The sequence below is a fragment of the Cataglyphis hispanica genome, chromosome 3 (assembly GCF_021464435.1).
Source record: "Cataglyphis hispanica isolate Lineage 1 chromosome 3, ULB_Chis1_1.0, whole genome shotgun sequence".
Classification (NCBI taxonomy): Eukaryota; Metazoa; Arthropoda; class Insecta; order Hymenoptera; family Formicidae; genus Cataglyphis; species Cataglyphis hispanica.
The window spans coordinates 240,903-260,304 of NC_065956.1; the positions used below are offsets into that span (position 1 = coordinate 240,903).

The following is a 19,402-nucleotide window of genomic DNA, read 5'->3' on the forward strand; positions in this document are numbered from 1 at the left end:
TCCTCAAAATAATGCAATGTACTGTTTAAAGAAATATTGTTATTCATTAAACAAAGACACAAGTTACATTGTAATAATACAAAGAAAAAGATATTTATATACATACTATTATAGTTATTTATATTTGAACCAACTCACAATTTTTATCTGAAATTTACCTGAAAACTTTGATATCTTTTTTAAAAATGTTGATATATATATATATATATATATATATATATATATATATATATATATCTTTTTATATTAAATGAACATTATAAATCTTGTCTTTGAATATAAAATATCTTATAACTGCATTTAAGAAAACTATAAAATACATCGCAATATTGACTTAAACTTTTACTGGTTTATTTGATTGTGCTGTAAGCTTTTTTGCCATTTGCTTCTTTTTCTTATCAATTTTATTTTCTTTCTTTTTATTTTTGGAATCTGCTTTTTGACCCAGAAATGAATTCAATTTTTGTTCTGCAGATTTTGCATTATTTTTCTGCGATTTTTGATGCTTTTTAATATTTGCTTCATTTTCACCCTGTAAAAGAAAACGCAATATGTGCGATATCAATTCCAATTTTCAATTCCAAAAAATTTTCAACAGAAAGAAAGTACTTACTTTACATGCTACAGGTTTTTCCAAATTATTCTTAAATTTTTTTCGTGGATTACCCTCATTGTCATTTGAAGACACTCGTTTTTCTCCCTTCCTGTTGTGGCCACTTACATGTGGTTTTACTCGTATTGGTCGTTTCATAATCTCTACACCATCTAACTTTAGAGCCAAGGCTGCAGATTCTTCAGTTTTGAAATTGACATAACCAAATCCTTTGGTTTGACCTGTTTGTTTATCACGTACTAAATGCACAGAATCTATCTCTCCACATTTACTAAATTCCTTCCAAATGGTATTATTCTCAATCCCTTTAAAAAAAAAACATTAACTTATTAATTATTAAGTTTTTTTCTATATAATTGTGATAAAATCGATAATAATTTCATATACATACCAAACTTCAAATTTCCTATAAATACAGCTTTCTTGCTATCCCATTCTTTTTTCTCAGATTTATCAACTATTTTGACATGTATGTAATTTCCTTCAAATATTTTTCCATTCATACTGAGCGCCTTTTGGGCAGATTCTTCGGACTTGTAATTAATAAATACTACAACTGTAGTTACTTTTGGATGAATCTGCTTTTTTATAGCAGCTACTTTCTTAGACATTTTTGTATCTTGGGGAACGATACCTCTAAAACGTAAATTATTAATGGGTCCAAATTTACTGAACACTTTTCTTATTTCTGTTTCCTTTGTTTCTTTTGGAATATTATCAATGAAAATAGTTCTTTTAGCAATCTCTTCTTGTTCTTCAGAAGATAATTTCTTTTCGCCTTCCTTTACTTGTTTTTGCCCTTTAAGAATATCTTTGCTATTGGATATTTTAGCAGTTTTTTCTTTTGTAATTTTTACTGTATTATCATTCTCTTCGCCATCTTCGTCTTCGTCACTAATATCATCATCTTCATCATCTTCATCTTCTTCATTAAAATCTTCGTCATCATCCTCATCTGCAATACTATTTCCTAAAAGTGCTTTTAAACCTAGTGTTGAATCCTCGTTCTCACCATCATCATCATCATCATCATCATCATCATCATCTTCATCATCATCATCGTCATCTTCATCTTCACTATTCTCAACTTGCGATTTTACACCTTTGAACATTTTTACACCCTTATGTATCAATGTTTCTCCTTTAATTTTGTCATCTTCATTGCTGTCATCATCATCATCATTGTCCTCTTCCTCCTCCTCTTCTTCAAAGTCTTCATCATCTTCATTTGACTCATCTTCTAAATTTTCTTCAAAGATATATTTATGTAAATCTAAATTCTCATTTTCATCCTCATCTTCATCATCCTCATCATCGTCTTCATCATCTTCATCATCTTCCATAGTAACTTGTCGTAATTTTTTATTCTCATCATTTTTATTTTTATTGTCCTCATTATCTTTGGCTTTTGGCTTTACACCTTTAAGTACTTTTACACTTTTACATTCAACCAGACCTCCTTTAACATCATTGTCACAATCATCATTATCTTCTTCCTCCTCTTCTTCAAAGTCCTCATCGTCTTCATCCGATTCATCTTGTAAACTCTGTCCAAAGATATCTGGAATATCTGTATCAGATTCTTCTTCATCCTCAAATGTTTCATCCACACTAACGTCTTCTTGTAATATAATTTTTTCATCAATATCAGAGTCAGAATCATCGATTTCCTCCAACTCCTTTGTAGGAGTTAAATTAGCTTTCTTATTGGCTGGTTTATTTTGTGCTCCATTTGGAGAATTTTGCTTATTCTTTGCAGAATTTTGTTTCGATTGCTTTGCATTATTCTTAGATAAATTTTTATTATTCTTTATACCTACGTCTTTCTGAACATTTTTCTGTGATGATACATTTTTGTTCTGTGCTTTCGAGTTATTAATCAAAGCTACCTTGCCTACTGGTGTATTTTTAAACTTGGGATTCTTGTCTTTTTTCACTGATCCATTTTTTATTGTATGTAATTGTTGCTTTGCATTCTTCATATCTTTGTTTTGCCTTTTTGCTCTACCCATTTTCTCTAAGTTTCTACAACAGCATTATTGAGAAACTTGTTAAAATACAAGAAATAATACGAGATGCACAAGGACAAAAGAGATTAAGTTTTAAGTATATATATTTTAAAAATCTACACATAAATATGCATTTAAAGGTTACTATTCCTTTTTTATCTTTCTTTCAATATTTTTATCTTCCTAAAAATTTTAAGAAATTGCTGCGATCAATGGTATTTTATATAATATTTAAATTACCGAAATTCTTTCGATGACCGTTATTGATAATATAAGATTTGCGCAATTATATCAATTTACTAAATTAAGATTTTAAAACATTAGGAATAACAATAAGATTGCAAATGTGAGATTCTCTCATTTTTTGTAAGAAAAATACGAATATATAACGGAAAAATAAATTAAGTTAGTCGAAGCTCAAAATGCACGTGTAACGTGATGGAATAAAAATATATATTAAAAAGCAAATCAATTAAATATACAAAATATTTTGTTATAGAATATGAATGAATAAATTGCGAGAAATTGTTTACTTTTACTTAGCCGTTAAAAGGTTTCTTGATTACTGGTAAAAATACTTCAACTAGCTCAAACTATCACCGGTACAATGTACAAGCAGTAAAGCCAGCAAAGCGAGGGAGAGTAGAGAAATGCGCCGACAGGAAGACGTGCAGCAGCCATTAACGACTGTGTTCAAAAAACTATCGAATGATCGAATTTTGATAATCGATTGTAATGTAGATGGATCTAAAAATACAATCGATAATTATAAAAACAAGAGCCTGTTCAGTAAATTTGCATATATGATAAACTGTTAAATAATTTTTAAAAACAACCAAGCATAAAAAGAGAAAAGTTCATTTGGACATAGTGCAAAACTAACATACCAATCACACATATCGACCAATGCCTAGAATAATCCAGCACAAATGAAAAGTATAAAAATTCTTACTAACAATAAGTAAGAAACCAAAAATGATATAATTATGACTGCGGTCGGGAAGACACCAGAAATGCTTCGAAGCATTACATTAACCAATCAGAATAAAGAAATCTTTGCTCTTTTTGTCCTAATTGGTCAATCAAATGCTTCGAAGAATTTCTAGTATCTTCCCGATCGCAGCCTATATAAAGAAAGTAGGTTAATAGATATGAAGAAATTACTTAGTTTACTAGAGACAATAGATATAAAGAAATTACTATAGTTTACTAGGAGTAAAAGACCTTTTTGCGATATACGATATCCAATGAGAGATCTGTTTTTTCGAAAAGCAGTGTTCTCATTGGATATTGCCTATCGCTATCGCTTTCTTTGTTCCTATCGTTATTGCCTCGCATTGTGCGAGCAAGAGCCTAAATGCTAGTATTCCTGCATCTTTAATGACAATGAAAAATATAAAAATAACAGAAGAATTACCGGAAATAAAAAAGGCAACAAGAACAAGAATATCAGCTGCAAGGAAAGCAGCAATATCTACAAGAGCAAGAATATTAGCAGATGTAAGAGCAGGACTAGTAGCAGCTGCAAGAAAAGCGGCGATAGAAGCAAGAACTGTAAGAGCAAAAGTAGAAATATTAATAACAGCTGAAAGAAGAATAGAAGCAGCTGATAGACAATTAGCGGAAGCAAGAGATACGCAAGCAAGAATAGCAAAAATACAAGCAGAAATAAAAGCAGCTATAGTAAGAGAAAGAGTAGCAGAAGCAAGAACTGCAAGAGCAAAAATAGTTGCAGCTGCAGAAACAGAAATAGAAAAAACAAGAAGAATATTATCAATAGTATCACTAGGAGCAACAGAAATTACTATAACAAATGAAATTTGTTCAGAAGAAGCAGCTGCAAGTCAAACATTCACAGCAACATGAATTATGCCTAAATTAATTTATGCACATACACACAATTGTTAAATGAGAATTAACCTACAACTATATAACTGTGTAATTTAATGTCAATTGTTGAGCACGAGAAAATATACACTAATGTGCAAACAAATTAACTTTTTCGCCATTATAAAAACTTAGGAAGAATTTAACGATTTTATAATTGATGCTTTTGCCTTATATATCTATTTGAGAGTATAACAAATATTGCACTTTTTATATCGATATTTTCTCATTTATGCGAAAGCGAAATAATGGCTGTGTCAATAAATGAAATTTGCGAAAATACGAAACTTGCGCGTGAAATGGCATTAATGGGAAATTATGACACATCTGGCGTTTATTATCAGGGGGTTGTACAACAAATACATAGATTACTCGCGACTATAGCAGACGCGACTCGTAAGGCAAAGTGGCAAGTTGTACAACATCAAATTGTCGAAGAATTTGAAAAAGTAAAAGCTACATCCAACACATTGCAACTTTTCAAAGTGGACACACATGGAGAAAGATTGCTCGGTAAAGAAAACACACTCAAGATAAATAAATTTTCTATTATTACAATGATGGCAAAACAAATTTTTTAATTTCAGGGACATCTTGTTTGTCATTTGAAGAACCAACGCGAGATCCTGCTTTATGGTCTTATAGCAATTCGGAACCCTCTTGGAATCAAATGCCAGCCAGGGATCCTGATGTATGGCCACCTTTAACCCCAGCAGAACAAAAGTATTAATATAAATCCTTAATATATCTCATGACTTTTTATGAATATTTTTTATAGATCTAATATTAAATTTTTTTTTTTTTTCAAATATTTCTATTTATTTTTATTATATTATAGTATATTGCATTATATGTTTAACTATGAAAAAATAACTTAGTTTATATATTTTTCAGAAACTCAAAGCAGCAAAAGGTTCAACAGAAACAGCAAAATCGAACAAATACTAGAAAATCTCTTGTTACAACTAAAAAACCAGATAGTAAGATTGTCATCAAAAAGGATGACAAGAAAATTGTAAAAAAAGATGATACCAATAAGGTTTGCTAAATAAAAAAAATAGAAATACATATTTATATTTTAAGGTTTTAAAAAATTATGAATATTAATATAAATCAATATTACAATAATTACAGGACAAGTCAGAGACAGAAAAAGATGATGTCGAATTAGAAGAACGCAAATTTGAACCATCTACTACTGATAAAGATCTTGTAGAAATATTAGGTAATATTATTATTATTATTTACAAACATATTGGCAAAAATATAAAAAATAAAAACAGTTATTGAGACATTGATATTAAAATTATAGAAAGAGATATTGTTCAAAAAAATCCAAATATTCATTGGGATGATATAGCAGATTTACATGAAGCAAAAAGATTACTGGAGGAAGCAGTTGTGCTTCCAATGTGGATGCCTGATTTTTTCAAAGTATATCTCCTTTTTTAATCTATTATAAATTGTAATAAAATTTTATTATGCTAACATAAACGTGATATTTTTAGGGAATTAGACGACCTTGGAAAGGAGTACTCATGGTTGGGCCACCAGGCACAGGTAAAACTATGCTCGCAAAGGCTGTTGCAACAGAATGTGGCACAACATTTTTCAATGTCTCATCCTCTACATTGACATCAAAATATAGAGGTGAATCAGAGAAACTCGTTCGACTATTGTTTGAAATGGTAAGACAATATTTTAATAAAATATTTAATCGAAATTTATATCTAAGCAGATTTCTATTGATTTCTCTAGAGAAATGTAACATTCCACTCACATTATTAATATACCTTATTATCTGGACACACAGGCTAGATTTTACGCACCCAGTACAATCTTCATTGATGAAATTGATTCTTTGTGCTCTAGAAGAGGATCTGAATCAGAACATGAAGCTTCACGTCGTGTGAAATCCGAGCTTCTTGTTCAGATGGATGGAATAAGTTCCAATAGGTAAAATATTATATTGGACGACTGTGTTTATTTTATTGATTATAATAATATAAGAGCAGATATTCATCAAGTATCCTTTTTTATAGCGAAGATCCAAGCAAAGTGGTGATGGTATTAGCAGCAACGAATTTTCCATGGGATATCGACGAAGCTCTGAGAAGACGCTTGGAAAAACGTATTTATATTCCATTACCTAATCGTAAGTTTTGATAAATTTTAGTTTCTCAACAAGAGACACATGCAATATATCCTTAAAATATAAAATATATTTTTCGATTTTTTCATTTTTCAGATGAAGGCAGAGAAGCATTATTAAGGATAAACCTTCGTGAAGTCAAAGTGGATTCATCTGTAAACTTGGCAGATATTGCAAAGAAACTCGAAGGTTATTCTGGTGCAGATATCACGAATGTTTGTAGGTGAGTGAAGAATTATGAAATAATCTGCATATACTAAATGCAGATATATCTGCATATATTATAATATATTGCTATTTCATCATTTAGAGATGCTTCGATGATGCTGATGCGAAAGAAAATTGCGGGTTTGAGGCCTGATCAGATCAGACAATTACCAAAGGAAGAATTGGACTTGCCTGTATCTGCTGCTGATTTTGATGAAGCTGTTGAGAGATGTAACAAAAGTGTTTCCCAGGAGGATTTGGAAAAATATGAGAAATGGATGAGTGAATTTGGTTCCTCTTGATATCATTCTGTTAAGAAATAACATAATTTATTGACATAAGTTTATTGCTTGTATGCATGTGTTGACATCATTACAATTATAATATTATTTTCTTTAACACATATAAAATGGAGAGCTTCTTAATCTTTAATCCTAAATTTTAAAGAACTTTATCATATTTATCTTTATATACTTAAGATTTTAAAAAAATCAAATTCTGAAATAAGATTACATGGTAGAAATAATAACTTGTGTAATATTTTTAATCTTAACCATAACATTATAACTAAGACTTAATTTGTAATAACAAATCAGTTGTAAGTAATGAGGCTTTTATTTAATATATTTTTATTGTGTGTCTGTGTGCATATATGTATTTGTATGTGATTAAATTTGTGTGTGATTAAAAGTGTATAAATATATAAATGTATGCATAATAATATGCTTTTAAGAAACAATATTTCGATATATTAATTTTTATATTTTCATAGCTTGTATATCTCAAACTTTTTTTGGAGCACAACCCTCTTTCCGTAATTTGTTTGTTTCTTCATCTATACTTTTGGAGTCTTTTGGTGCTTTGTAATTAGTAACATGATCCACTCGTATTACTCTGCCTAAAATCTACAAAAGTAAAACAAATTTTCTTTTATGTTGAGATTTTTTATCATATATTATTTTATCAACTTTGAGGAATATAAAATTAAATATATATATATATATATATATATATATATATATATATATATATATACACATAAAATAATATAAATATATTTTTTTATATATGTACACATATACTTTTATGTGAAAAAAGATCATTATTATTTTGTTACATATTTACTTAATATTGTTAACAAATGAAAAACATTAGTTTACAATATTATAAATAACAATAGTTACAATATTATAAATAACAATAATTTACAATCTTATGTATTAAAATATACCTTTATACCATTAAAATTGTCAACTGCCAATATAGTACTCCTTTGATCTTCGTAACACAAAAAGCCATATCCCTTTTGTTTTCCAGTATCTTTGTCTCTGATTAAGTTTATATTAACTACTTCTCCATATCTACAACATATATTACATTTATAAAAAAACTAATTGCCTATACAAGTGATAATTGTAATTAATGTAGATTTTAACTTACTGAGAAAAGATAGCAATAACATCACCTTCTGTTAAATCGTATGGTAAACCACCAATGAAAATCCAAGCGCTATCTTTATATTGATCATGCCAAGATGTTTTGTTGTTACTTTGTAACTCTTGCTCAGTGAGCTTCTTTATATTTTTGACATTACTAAAAATATAGGTTATTCATATTAGTTAAATATAATTTTTAGCTTCCAAATTAAAAATTTTTATTACATATATATATATATATATATATATATATATATATATATATATATATATAAATTTAAAATATATAATATATAAAATATATAGTTTATATCTATTAGTTTCGTGCTTTTTTCCTTTGTTTATGTGCGCTAATATTTCTTAACTTATACATGTGAATTATAAATTGAAAAGTATGCATACGTTAAAGGATTCATATTGCAACATATATACACGATAAACTTAAATTCAACAAAGATATATTTCTAAATAATCTATAAATAAACAAATTTTAATTGAAAACGATGTATCACGGAGCGCGCAAAATATTGAGATTTTTTATTAGGGGATAGGGGATAGGTAATTCACTCTTATCTCGTAGTTGTGGGTCATACTGAAGAAGTGAAGAGGGCAGGATTATCGTCCCCCATCACTATTCACCTATGTCCTAGGCTGTGTTCGTTTATTGAAAATTGTACAAGAATTGACAAAGAGGCCTATTACGGTTTTCGAAACGAAGTGAAAAATACAAAAGTGAGGAAATTCACTAGAATATTTACAATTTCATTTGTTGAAATCTAGTAAGTTTGTTCACTTTTGTAATTTTCACCTCGTTTTAAGAACTGTAATAGTTCTCAAGAAGAAAACAGAGAGTATGCTCATATTGATTTCATGAACATATCTCTTGAAGATGCTAATTGTTTGTTAAATAGAAAATTTCTAGAAGAAATCTAAAAGTCTTTTACAATAACAGCCAATCAATACGTTCGACGAAGCTCGTCATTGAGTGCGTTCTATTTGACGCTGTAAAAGTAACTTAATCAAAACAAAGAAGTTCTTCGCCACAGGCCATAGACGTATAATATACTATGTCAATGTTCGCTACTGCTTGATTGATCTGTTTTCGCGTTTTGTCAATTTTTTCATTAAAAGTGATATTCAATGATTCGCAAAATATTATCACCGTTCACCGGTTACAAGGATAATAAAAATGAGTGTTGACGGAGATTGAAATATAAGAGATACTTTTCCCAAATTGTGGGACTTGGATATAGATTTTAAGTTAGGTTAAGTTAGGTTAGGTTAAGCTTCTCTACTGTCACCGTCAAGGACAGCTTCATATCTACTTACCGGCAGAAACATTTTGATTGCGTGAAGGCATGTATTCTACGAAGACACCGACTCTTCGTATTGACGAAGCTGATTTGAAGTGCAAGAACGGCTGTGGATTTTATGGCAATGCGGAATGGGAAGGTTACTGCAGCAAATGTCATCGGGAACATTTGCAAAAACGACGCGCCCAGGCCGAACGCATATCTCATTCGCAAGTTTCAGACACGTAATATTTATTTATTCCTTAAAATGTCATGTTATATTTCATGCTATTCTTCTGGATGTAATGAAGATTTGCCAGCATAAACCGACATTAGCGCAAATATAATATTTATAGATGTGTATTATTTGTAGAGTATTCACTGTAAGTATTAGTCTTTTCCCTTAGATTTTTTTCACAAGAAATCCTTTTTGGATATTGATCATGAATTGAATCTTTAAGAAATTAAACTGATTAACTTCTTTTTTTATAAATTTCTAAATTTTAGTAATAAAATATTAATTATATGATCAGTTTGGCATCTAAAATATTCTAATACTATTATAAGTCTTTTGATGTAATGTTTAGCATAGTCTTCAATAATTAGTAAATAACATCTTCAGTAAATAAATTATAGTAAACAATTTTTATGTTATTGGAATTTATATTTGTATGACAAAATTCAAAAACATTCTTTATGTACTTTCAATTGTAGTCATTCAATATTAAGTAAAACATGTCACAACAATTTTTTTTATATAATACCCACTGGCATTATATAAAAATATTCCCAATTTTATTTGGTCAATGATTGGTATTTGTTTGAAAAAAATTTTGCCACAGATTGAGATCAGCATGACTACTTACGCAATGAATACTGTACAAATATTGTGTATAATATATATATGGAATAATATACTAGATGAACCATTTTGTTTGTTGTTGGTTTGCCCTTGATCCTTGATTTTTTAAAAAACATTAATTTTTGTTTTATTTACTTTTACTTTACATAACATCACTATTATTCTTTTAGAGATACCATTAATCGATCAGTGAATGCTGGAAGTCACAAAGAGGAGAAAAAGGTACAGCAGGAGAAAAAGTATAAATTGTTAAACATTTCGTTTAGAAAACCTATTGCAAAAGGTATTTTACAATAATGATACTACTGTAAATAATTATTTACTAAATTTATGTATAAATTTTATTATTTCTTTATTATATGCAATACATTAAATTTTAAGTTCAAGGTTATCAGGAATTATATCATGAGTTATTAAAGGACAATTCGGATCTTGAAAAAATTAAGGCAGAAAATCGAGATTTATTATTATATATAGCCAAGACCCCAATAGAGAAGGATGTACGAAAGTGCATACATTCGTTTGTAGTAGACATACTACAAAATAAAGATGTAAAAAGGATAGAAGAATTGTCAGAGATAACGCAAAATTTTTATCATGTGTTTGGAAAACGCCTAGAAAATAGCACCAAATATGCAGGTTTTAATTTGTAACATATGCCATATTTATGTATTTCTGTAAAATAATTTGAAAATTTACCTACATTATGTTCTTTGTTACAGATATACCATCAGATATTAAAGAGAAGTTATTAGATTATGTTGAAAGATATGCAATGACTTTGTTATACAGAATTCTTTTCTGCCCTCCATTCACATCTGATGAAGAAAAAGACTTGGCTATACAAAAAAGGTTTATATCATAAGTTAGGAGAGCAGCTTAAAAATTGCATCTATATTCAATATAAAAAATATTAAATAACTTGTATGTATATGTGTGCATGCTTAACAGAATACGGCAATTAAATTGGGTTAGCGGCAAGAATTTGGAATGCAGGATTCATGAAACAAGCTCAGAAGTTAGAGAGCTTGTTTACACATCCATTACAGGTTTGCTATACTATGTTACTAATTATTACAAATTCATAATGTTTTGTAATTTGGTTCTATGTATCTTTATGTGCAGTGCAGTATAATAAAAACTTTTTTTAGATCTTTTAAATATGGACTCTGCTAAAGCGCCTCAAGAGAAATTGGCTTGTGTTATTCACTGTTGTAGAAATATATTTTTATTATTGCAACAATCTGTTGATGGACCAGCATCCGCTGATGAATTTCTTCCAGCACTCATATTTATCGTTTTAAAGGCTAATCCCGCACGACTTAAGAGTAATATAAATTTTATTACAAGGTTTTGCAATGCTAGCAGATTAATGACTGGTGAAGGAGGGTATTACTTCACAAATCTGGTATTTCAAATTTATCGAAGTGTTTTACATTTTGTAAAATAAAGTCATCTATATTATCAAAATCTTGTCAATATTATTTTGAGTAATTATTTATAATGTTATAGTGTTGTGCAGTATCGTTTATCGAAAACTTGACTGCAGAATCCTTAAATATGGCTGAAAAGGACTTTAATGCATACATGTCAGGAGAGTGTGTTCCAGCTAATACATGGGAATCAGCTCTTATGATATGCGAAGTAATATTCCTTTATGCATTGAGAATTTTAATTGCTATAACATAGATATAATTTAATAATTATATTGATATTTGATTATATTACAGAGTTTACACTTTATGTGTGAAGATATAACTTTGTTGGATGATTTGCAAGCTAAAAATGCCGATATCATGAAACAAGCAGAAGAATTAAAAAACAAAATGATAGAATTTAAAGAAAAGATTAAAGAGGATGTAAGTAAAGTGATTGAAAGGACACCATTGTTGATATCTCACAGTCAGAGAGTGCCTACTAATTTAGATAGTGAGGATTTCGAGAGTTATCAGCTACCGCCGCCAATTATTCCGCAGGTGAGATTAGCTACAGCTTTTATTTTTGATTTTTTATAGTGCACTATTTTTATCAATCAAATATTGCTAAATATTTTTTTAAATTGTGTCATATAACAGATATATCCGCACTCAATCGGCGATAACATGAATAGCGGTATAATGACAGATCTGTCAAGTGATTTGATGAGAACATCATTGGTAGAAGATTCCGTGACGCCATCGCCGACATTCGATTTTCCATCCCTTATTGGTGACGATAGCCTAGAGGTTAGCAAAGGCGAAGACGAAACTAGTCTTATCAGTTTAGATACGCAGTCCGATTTTGCACCTGGTGAGGCACAGCTCTTTAAAAAACATATGACAGATAGTTTAATAGACGAATCTCCTACATCCGAAGCAAACCTACCATCTGTATTGAAGCCGATTAGCTCTGACGATTATCATGGCTTCACAATTCAGGGATCAAATATACCAACAATACCATGCCATACAGGTGATTCTATAACTACAACAGATTTAGATTCGGACAACTATTCCACTTACTATAAGAACATGTAGCATTGTAAAAATTAAGTATATTATTTATGTGTAAATATATAATATATGAAACATTTAATAAAAGATTTTAATTATAGCAACAATTTTTAGTTAAAATAAAGAATTTTCGAAGAAGAAGAGTTAAATTAAAGAAATTTTCAATTATTTAATCTTTATATCATTGAAAATTTCTTTATTTTTATTAAAAATTGCTGTCATTAAAATTTTTATAATTAGTCTATATTTAAAAGAAGTCTGTTATATAAAATATAATAAATGAAAATAACAAAATGTTTTGAGAAAAAAAATGCTTCTTCTATCTAGAAAAGAAGAGAACTAGAGATGATATTACAATTAAATTTTTGTTGAGAAAATCTTTCCTTTTTTTAAAAACTATTTTTAATTTAATATCTTCTTGAAAAATAGTAAAAATAATAACCAATAGAGGTTAAAAAAGGTACTATTAAACACATTTTAATATAATACATATATAAAGTCTATATTTCTCTTTCAATGATTGAAGAGTTACATGGTTAAAAATATTTCACATCTCGTATTTAGATCATCAAGTATAATATTTGTGGTATTATATATTGGATTATTTCTTAAATCTAAGCTTAATAAATTTTTATGTCGTTTTATTAAGTTTATTATCTCCTCTATACTTGTTAATTTATTATTTCTTAAAGAGAAAATTTCGAGATTATGTAGAGTAGGAAAATGTTTCAATGACGTTATGCCATTGCTGGAGAGGTACAGTCTTGTACATCGTTGTAATGTAGAAAACTGATGCAGAGAATTCTCCAACTGGTTCGCATCGAGGTACACATGCTCAAAAAAGCTAAAGTAATGATTATTATGTAATTTCGTTAAACCTAATCCCGATAAATCGATTCTGCTCTGTATTTCCACATTGTTTTCCCCTTCCCACATTTCGAGCAATTTAAATTCTATCAAGAGTTTGCTTCCTAAAATTACAATAGAAATGTTTATAAAAAACAAATAAAAGATAGAATCGATAAATTTTGTAAGAGATTTTAATATTATATATAGATATAAATATATACTTACGCAAATCTTCATAGTAATTTTTGCGGAGACTATCAATTTTCGATAGCGCCGATAAGTTATTTAATATATCTATATAAAATTTTTTAAAATCAATTTTTTTCATCAATAATATACCAGTTAATAAGGCCCATTTATTATTTGGTTCCATTTTGGAAAGCTGATTATAACTCTTTAATTGTTCAATTAATTGTTCGTCGTTGCTATTTTGTCTGTGCAAACTTGAATTATCTTTGTAAATCCATGCACTTTCCATTTGTGAGTATGAAAGTTCATATGTAGTTTCTTGCAATTTTATAAAAACTTTCTTGGCATAATCCAAATTTTCCAGTGGATTTACAAACCTTGCAATTTGTAACTTGGCAAACTTCTCATCTGGATATAGCTGCCATTGTACATCAACAACTTCATTATTGACATATAGTGAAAGTGAAACTGGTTCAATCAATATATTGTTATCAATAACAATAATGGCAGTATCTTTATTGACGAGAGCACGCCACAGTCTACAAATTGTCAAGCACTTATCCAAAAGCCATCTTTGGTAGAACCATGCACTAGTGTCATTTGGATCGGTAAAAGTTGCATTCATAACAAGGTCGAGCTCTGAAAAATATTATTCATTATTTCAAAAGATCAAAAACATAAAATAATTTACAAAAAACTTACCTTGTCTATATTTTTCATCTATAATTGGTATCTCCTCTAATGTAGTTCCAAACATTTTGTATAATATTCGACTTCTATAATGCCAAGATGAATAGTTTGAAAAGTTATTTAGTATCTTTGTGGTAGAAAATTCAAATTCTTCTTCATTAGAAATCCCAGCTTTTTGCACAATAAATTCTCTGTAATCCCAGCAGTGAACTACAGTAAAAAAATATCTTCAGATATGTTAACTTGGTAGAAGAGCAATATTGCATTTGTATTTATGTGCTCATATAGCATATATGTAGCATATATATATATATATATTACGCATACAGTAATAAAAGAAATGTGATATACTAACAATTTCTTTCATCTATGTTTAAGCATTTTGCACACAGTGATAATTCTTTCTTCCAATCAGGGTCAGGCATTTGTTCCATCACCCAACATCTTTGGTGCCACACACTATATGATTTAGGATTTTCTTTAAGACAGTTTTCAGTCAAACTCATCTCGTTTTCAAGTAATTGCTTATAATCTTCATCACTCCTATATATTTTCATTGTTGAATTAATTTCTGCTCACAATAAATCAATAAATCAAGTATTTTATTGTAATGTTACCATTTGTTATTCTGGAAAGCTTCACGACGAATATTCCACAATGTATAAATATCCGAATTATTTAATAGCATACGCTTAGTTATTAATAATAATTCATCATCCCATATTTTATCTTTCCTCTGAAATACAAACGAAATAACAATCATGTATGAGAGAATGCATATAATAAGTCACAGATATGCAGATAAAGAATGAGTTTCAAAACCTTTTGAAATACTACAGCAATATCGGCCTTGTATTGGGCGACTTTAGCTGCCCTTTCCCTTTTTTTTATCTCCTCCTGTTCCGCTGTAGTACGCACTTTTACTCGACCATGCTAAAATATATATATATATATATATATATTTATTTATTTATTCTCTTCAAACATACATATTAAACACGAGATATTGGCTATGATTACATAGCACATATTCATAAAGTAGCTCTTACTTATATTTATTTCATATGCAATAAAACAATACTGTAAAATACTTATAACGTACGATTAAGTGTACGAGCAATGAATTAATCTAAAAAACACAATATATAATTTTTTTATATTATTTTACCATTATATTCTTTTTATATTCGTCCAGTAAATCATGAACAAATCGATGAGTTTAACTGATGTATTACGAGTATATTCCACTTGACGTTACAAATGTTTTGAAGCATTTGATTGACCAAACATAACAAAAGAAAATTTCTTTGTTCCAATTGATCAATCAAATATTTTGAAGCATTTCTAATGCCAATACCCTATATTTGAATTACTAGATTCTAGTGATCAATTACTTGATTCTAGTGATTAATTAATCTGAGTTGGATTAATCCATCTATTCGAAAACGCCATATGAAAGTAATTTTTTTTTCCAATTTCCATGCTTTTTAATATATGTACATACATAGCTTGTATAATCTAATGTACACCACACATAAGCTGGAAAATTGAAAAGAAAGTTACTTTAACAAAAGTCAAGTCAGACCTTATTTCTAATCTGTTCTCTGTTCCTTGACATTTTTGATTGTGCGGAAGCCTTTTTAGTGTCGCATATGACGTCAAGGCATGAGCGACGAGTGAGGTTCGTGCATTAGAAATGGCATCATCCACGGTGGCGGCTGCCGCTATACGAGCTGTGAAAGGAAGAAAAATTCTTCCAACTCGCGCTGCGCTTACTCTGGTCAGCATATATTACAAATTATAGATTATTATTTTTTAAACTTTTTCACAAAAACTGCTGCATATTATTTACACACTTTACACAATTTACACGCTGATTTCGAACATAAAGTGAAAATAAATAACCTTAGAGAAAAGTATATTGCAAGATATAGTATTAAAAACGAGTCTTTTTTTTAATAATAATTAGAATTATTTATTACAACGGATTTGACGACGTATTTAGTTCTTGTTTCTTGCGTAGTTATATTATTTCATAATATATTGCAACATGTTTATATCGATGGATAATAATAAGATAACCTTATTTTTACAAGTCATTTATATATATATATATATATATTGATGAAGATGTCTTATATTTTAGACTCCCAGTGCTGTCAATAAAATTAAAGATATTTTGAAAGACAAAAGGAATATGTAAGTATTTCTATATATATAGTACTTTTAAATTACATAATAATATTAAAGAAAAATGTCTAACTTTATAACTGAGATATATTTATAAGAACATATATATAAGTTTTTTAAATAAATGTTCAAACTTTTTTCATGTTTAATATATTAAAATTAAAATTCTTGTATATTTATATTCATAGATTGGTCTTAAGGTTGGAGTACGGCAACGCGGATGCAATGGTTTGAGTTACACTATGGAATATACAAAAGAAAAATCCAAACTTGATGAGGAAGTAATTCAAGATGGTGTTCGTATATTTATTGATAGAAAGGCACAGCTGTCTCTTCTTGGAACGGAAATGGATTATATCGAGAACAAATTAAGTTCTGAATTTGTATTCAATAATCCAAATATTAAAGGGACATGTGGATGTGGAGAAAGTTTCTCAGTGTAGTGTAATTATGTGAAATTGTAAGAATAGTGTGAAATTTATTATCATAGTTGGTATGTAATTATAATCAATTTAGTTAAATTATGAACTTTAAAGTATTCTGTATTATATGACATTATAATTCCAATGTCTTTAATCAAAAGACAAAGTTTTGACAATGCAGAATAGGAATTTGTAACAAAATTGTTATAAGTTACTTTATCATTTGTTACAAATTTTGTATATACCATCCATATACTTATCACATTTCTTCATACATAATTAAAAATAAATATTTAATTAATATATATTGATTATATATTTTTATTTTTATAATCTAAGGTGCAACAATACAATTAAGCTTTTTTTTTTAAATCTTTTTTAGCTATTGTTTCATTTAATATTTGCCACACATATTGCTTTAAAGATACTGAAACAGGAAAAGGTACTCATTTAATCTATCTTTTTGAGAAATTTTATTATTGTATAAGCTTTTTAAATTTATTTTAAACTATTTTTATATAATTAAAAAAATAACTATATACATATACTATATAATTATTTTCGTTGATTATATAAAAATAGTTTAAAATATTTAGAAAACTTATACAAAAAAAAATTTCTCAAAAAATAGATTAAATGAGTACATTATATATATATATATATATATATATATATATATATATATATAATTAATATAATTATTTTACATAAATAATAAAATATTGAAAATTTAAATATTTAATATTTAAAATATTAAATGTTTTATTTATTTAATGAACGTTTTATTAAAATATGTGTTAATCTTTCACATAATATTTCACATATTTTAAAGATATTTCTGCAAGCATTAAAGAAGCATTATACATAATATTTAGAGAAATTTTCTACTTTGAAATGTTTTCAGACAGCACATATTCCTAAAAAACGTCCAAAAAATGATTTAAGAATATTGTTTTTAAAATATTTTTTGGCCTTTTTGTACTGTCTGGGTATAAATTTCTTTTTAATACAATTTTTAATATTTATGGAAAGCGAAGGAATTTTAAATGAAATGCGTCTCAAAATACGTCGGTCTCGTAGATAGAAAGTGATACATGATCAATTATTGATGAACGCATTAACCGAATTCTTTGCAGGCTTTGCAGGGGCCGCGCTGTTGTGTCCGCCCACGTGTACATATATTTAGATTTGGAGTTTTATTCTTTTCATAACGGGTGTCGACTCATTCCGGGATACCCGGATCATCTTGTCATGGTCATCCCATCTCCCCTTCTTGCTCGCCAGCCGTCGTCTTTTTCGGGGGCTAACGTAGTATTTATGACGATACACGTTGCGAAATCATGATTTTCACGATGATAATGAATATTATCACGATATACCTTATCGATTTATTTATTTGGCCCTTGAGAAATGTTTCTATTTGAAATCGATGGATGAGTCGAAATTTGTCGGACATCTCTCTCGCATAGATAAGTAATCCTAGACAGGCGGAATTAATTAAGTAAACTTTTCTACGCACTTTCTTTCATTTGCTTAAATTCTTTGACCAAGTATCCATTCTCTTGATTCAAGTTGAATAAATAAAGTTAGATTTTAATATCACGTAAAGTTTTGTAATTTGGACATATAAGATATTTAATTATGTATATATAAATCAAATCTAATGCTCATTGACATCACTTTCGAAATCAGCGTAGAGAAATTAACACGTGAATCAGCTAATTTAGTCATCATATTTTCAAACAGCATATATATGTGGATCAATGTCGTATGACACGTAAACACTTTTTTATTTTTTTTATTATTGAAATTATATTATTTGTCATATATAAAATTATTATATTGTCATTGTATATTGCTTGTGAAATTATTTATTATTCGCAATAGAATGTGTCACCACGCTACGTTGACGGCGAAAAGAGAGAAACGATTTGCGCATAACATTTTACGATACATTTATAAAGTGCACTTGTGGGAAACAGCCAAATGTGAGCAAGCATAGGATATAAGTAGGCATCGCGTTTGGTATACGCGGTGATATCCGTCGGCGAGAGAGGTGAAACGATCTTTCCTTCTACAGGAATGTCGACGTAGGAATAATTTTTATCTTGT

The 19,402-nt window shown here is 28.6% G+C and overlaps 6 protein-coding genes across 6 annotated transcripts; 3 read left to right on the forward strand and 3 right to left on the reverse strand.

Moving 5' to 3' along the window:
* Positions 1–19: 19 nt before the first annotated feature.
* On the reverse strand, positions 20–3,316 carry LOC126859536 (RNA-binding protein 34-like). The gene is made up of 4 exons (XM_050610932.1): positions 3,156–3,316; positions 1,005–2,638; positions 614–918; positions 20–532 (listed from the first exon to the last, which is right to left on the reverse strand). Exons 2-4 carry the CDS (start codon positions 2,623–2,625, stop codon positions 335–337), a joined length of 2,124 nt encoding a protein of 707 aa, XP_050466889.1. The 5' UTR covers positions 2,626–2,638; positions 3,156–3,316; the 3' UTR covers positions 20–334.
* A 1,441-nt stretch (positions 3,317–4,757) lies between these two features.
* LOC126859541 (katanin p60 ATPase-containing subunit A-like 1) lies at positions 4,758–7,327 on the forward strand. The gene is made up of 10 exons (XM_050610939.1): positions 4,758–5,022; positions 5,097–5,232; positions 5,404–5,548; positions 5,644–5,734; positions 5,822–5,943; positions 6,018–6,197; positions 6,323–6,465; positions 6,552–6,664; positions 6,758–6,884; positions 6,972–7,327. The coding sequence occupies exons 1-10, from the start codon at positions 4,758–4,760 to the stop codon at positions 7,168–7,170; spliced, it is 1,521 nt and encodes a 506-aa protein (XP_050466896.1). The 3' UTR covers positions 7,171–7,327.
* Positions 7,328–7,464: 137 nt separating this feature from the next.
* LOC126859545 (RNA-binding motif protein, X-linked 2-like) lies at positions 7,465–8,872 on the reverse strand. The gene is made up of 4 exons (XM_050610950.1): positions 8,707–8,872; positions 8,309–8,461; positions 8,100–8,229; positions 7,465–7,773 (listed from the first exon to the last, which is right to left on the reverse strand). The coding sequence occupies exons 1-4, from the start codon at positions 8,718–8,720 to the stop codon at positions 7,651–7,653; spliced, it is 420 nt and encodes a 139-aa protein (XP_050466907.1). The 5' UTR covers positions 8,721–8,872; the 3' UTR covers positions 7,465–7,650.
* A 75-nt stretch (positions 8,873–8,947) lies between these two features.
* Positions 8,948–13,111, forward strand: LOC126859537 (rab5 GDP/GTP exchange factor). The gene is made up of 9 exons (XM_050610933.1): positions 8,948–9,841; positions 10,629–10,741; positions 10,840–11,097; positions 11,181–11,310; positions 11,410–11,507; positions 11,610–11,866; positions 11,971–12,102; positions 12,189–12,434; positions 12,534–13,111. The coding sequence occupies exons 1-9, from the start codon at positions 9,663–9,665 to the stop codon at positions 12,972–12,974; spliced, it is 1,854 nt and encodes a 617-aa protein (XP_050466890.1). The 5' UTR covers positions 8,948–9,662; the 3' UTR covers positions 12,975–13,111.
* Positions 13,112–13,337: 226 nt separating this feature from the next.
* Positions 13,338–15,954, reverse strand: LOC126859539 (geranylgeranyl transferase type-2 subunit alpha). Its single transcript, XM_050610936.1, has 7 exons — positions 15,847–15,954; positions 15,501–15,611; positions 15,296–15,414; positions 15,034–15,221; positions 14,691–14,888; positions 14,025–14,627; positions 13,338–13,921 (listed from the first exon to the last, which is right to left on the reverse strand). The coding sequence occupies exons 1-7, from the start codon at positions 15,847–15,849 to the stop codon at positions 13,479–13,481; spliced, it is 1,665 nt and encodes a 554-aa protein (XP_050466893.1). The 5' UTR covers positions 15,850–15,954; the 3' UTR covers positions 13,338–13,478.
* A 246-nt stretch (positions 15,955–16,200) lies between these two features.
* On the forward strand, positions 16,201–17,595 carry LOC126848047 (iron-sulfur cluster assembly 1 homolog, mitochondrial). Its single transcript, XM_050588556.1, is given in 3 exon segments — positions 16,201–16,458; positions 16,825–16,881; positions 17,057–17,595. Coding segments are annotated over 3 exon segments (396 nt in total). The 5' UTR covers positions 16,201–16,374; the 3' UTR covers positions 17,312–17,595.
* Positions 17,596–19,402: the final 1,807 nt, after the last annotated feature.

What these genes read in the sequence shown, in the direction of transcription:
- LOC126859536 (XM_050610932.1), bottom strand. Translation starts at nt 2,625, where the DNA reads ATGGGTAGAGCAAAAAGGCAAAACAAAGATATGAAGAATGCAAAGCAA. An exon ending in TATAGGAAATTTGAAGTTTG is followed by an intron (nt 919 to 1,004) that starts GTATGTATATGA and finishes TTTTTTTTAAAG; the next exon opens with GGATTGAGAATAATACCATT. An exon ending in AAAAACCTGTAGCATGTAAA is followed by an intron (nt 533 to 613) that starts GTAAGTACTTTC and finishes TTTCTTTTACAG; the next exon opens with GGTGAAAATGAAGCAAATAT.
- LOC126859541 (XM_050610939.1), top strand. Translation starts at nt 4,758, where the DNA reads ATGGCTGTGTCAATAAATGAAATTTGCGAAAATACGAAACTTGCGCGT. An exon ending in TTCGACTATTGTTTGAAATG is followed by an intron (nt 6,198 to 6,322) that starts GTAAGACAATAT and finishes CTGGACACACAG; the next exon opens with GCTAGATTTTACGCACCCAG. An exon ending in GATGGAATAAGTTCCAATAG is followed by an intron (nt 6,466 to 6,551) that starts GTAAAATATTAT and finishes CCTTTTTTATAG; the next exon opens with CGAAGATCCAAGCAAAGTGG.
- LOC126859545 (XM_050610950.1), bottom strand. An exon ending in GTTATTGCTATCTTTTCTCA is followed by an intron (nt 8,230 to 8,308) that starts GTAAGTTAAAAT and finishes TATATGTTGTAG; the next exon opens with ATATGGAGAAGTAGTTAATA. An exon ending in ACAATTTTAATGGTATAAAG is followed by an intron (nt 7,774 to 8,099) that starts GTATATTTTAAT and finishes TTACTTTTGTAG; the next exon opens with ATTTTAGGCAGAGTAATACG.
- LOC126859537 (XM_050610933.1), top strand. Translation starts at nt 9,663, where the DNA reads ATGTATTCTACGAAGACACCGACTCTTCGTATTGACGAAGCTGATTTG. An exon ending in GACTTGGCTATACAAAAAAG is followed by an intron (nt 11,311 to 11,409) that starts GTTTATATCATA and finishes CATGCTTAACAG; the next exon opens with AATACGGCAATTAAATTGGG. An exon ending in CGCCGCCAATTATTCCGCAG is followed by an intron (nt 12,435 to 12,533) that starts GTGAGATTAGCT and finishes GTCATATAACAG; the next exon opens with ATATATCCGCACTCAATCGG.
- LOC126859539 (XM_050610936.1), bottom strand. An exon ending in GCTTTCCAGAATAACAAATG is followed by an intron (nt 15,222 to 15,295) that starts GTAACATTACAA and finishes GAAAATATATAG; the next exon opens with GAGTGATGAAGATTATAAGC. An exon ending in AAACATAGATGAAAGAAATT is followed by an intron (nt 14,889 to 15,033) that starts GTTAGTATATCA and finishes TTTTTACTGTAG; the next exon opens with TTCACTGCTGGGATTACAGA.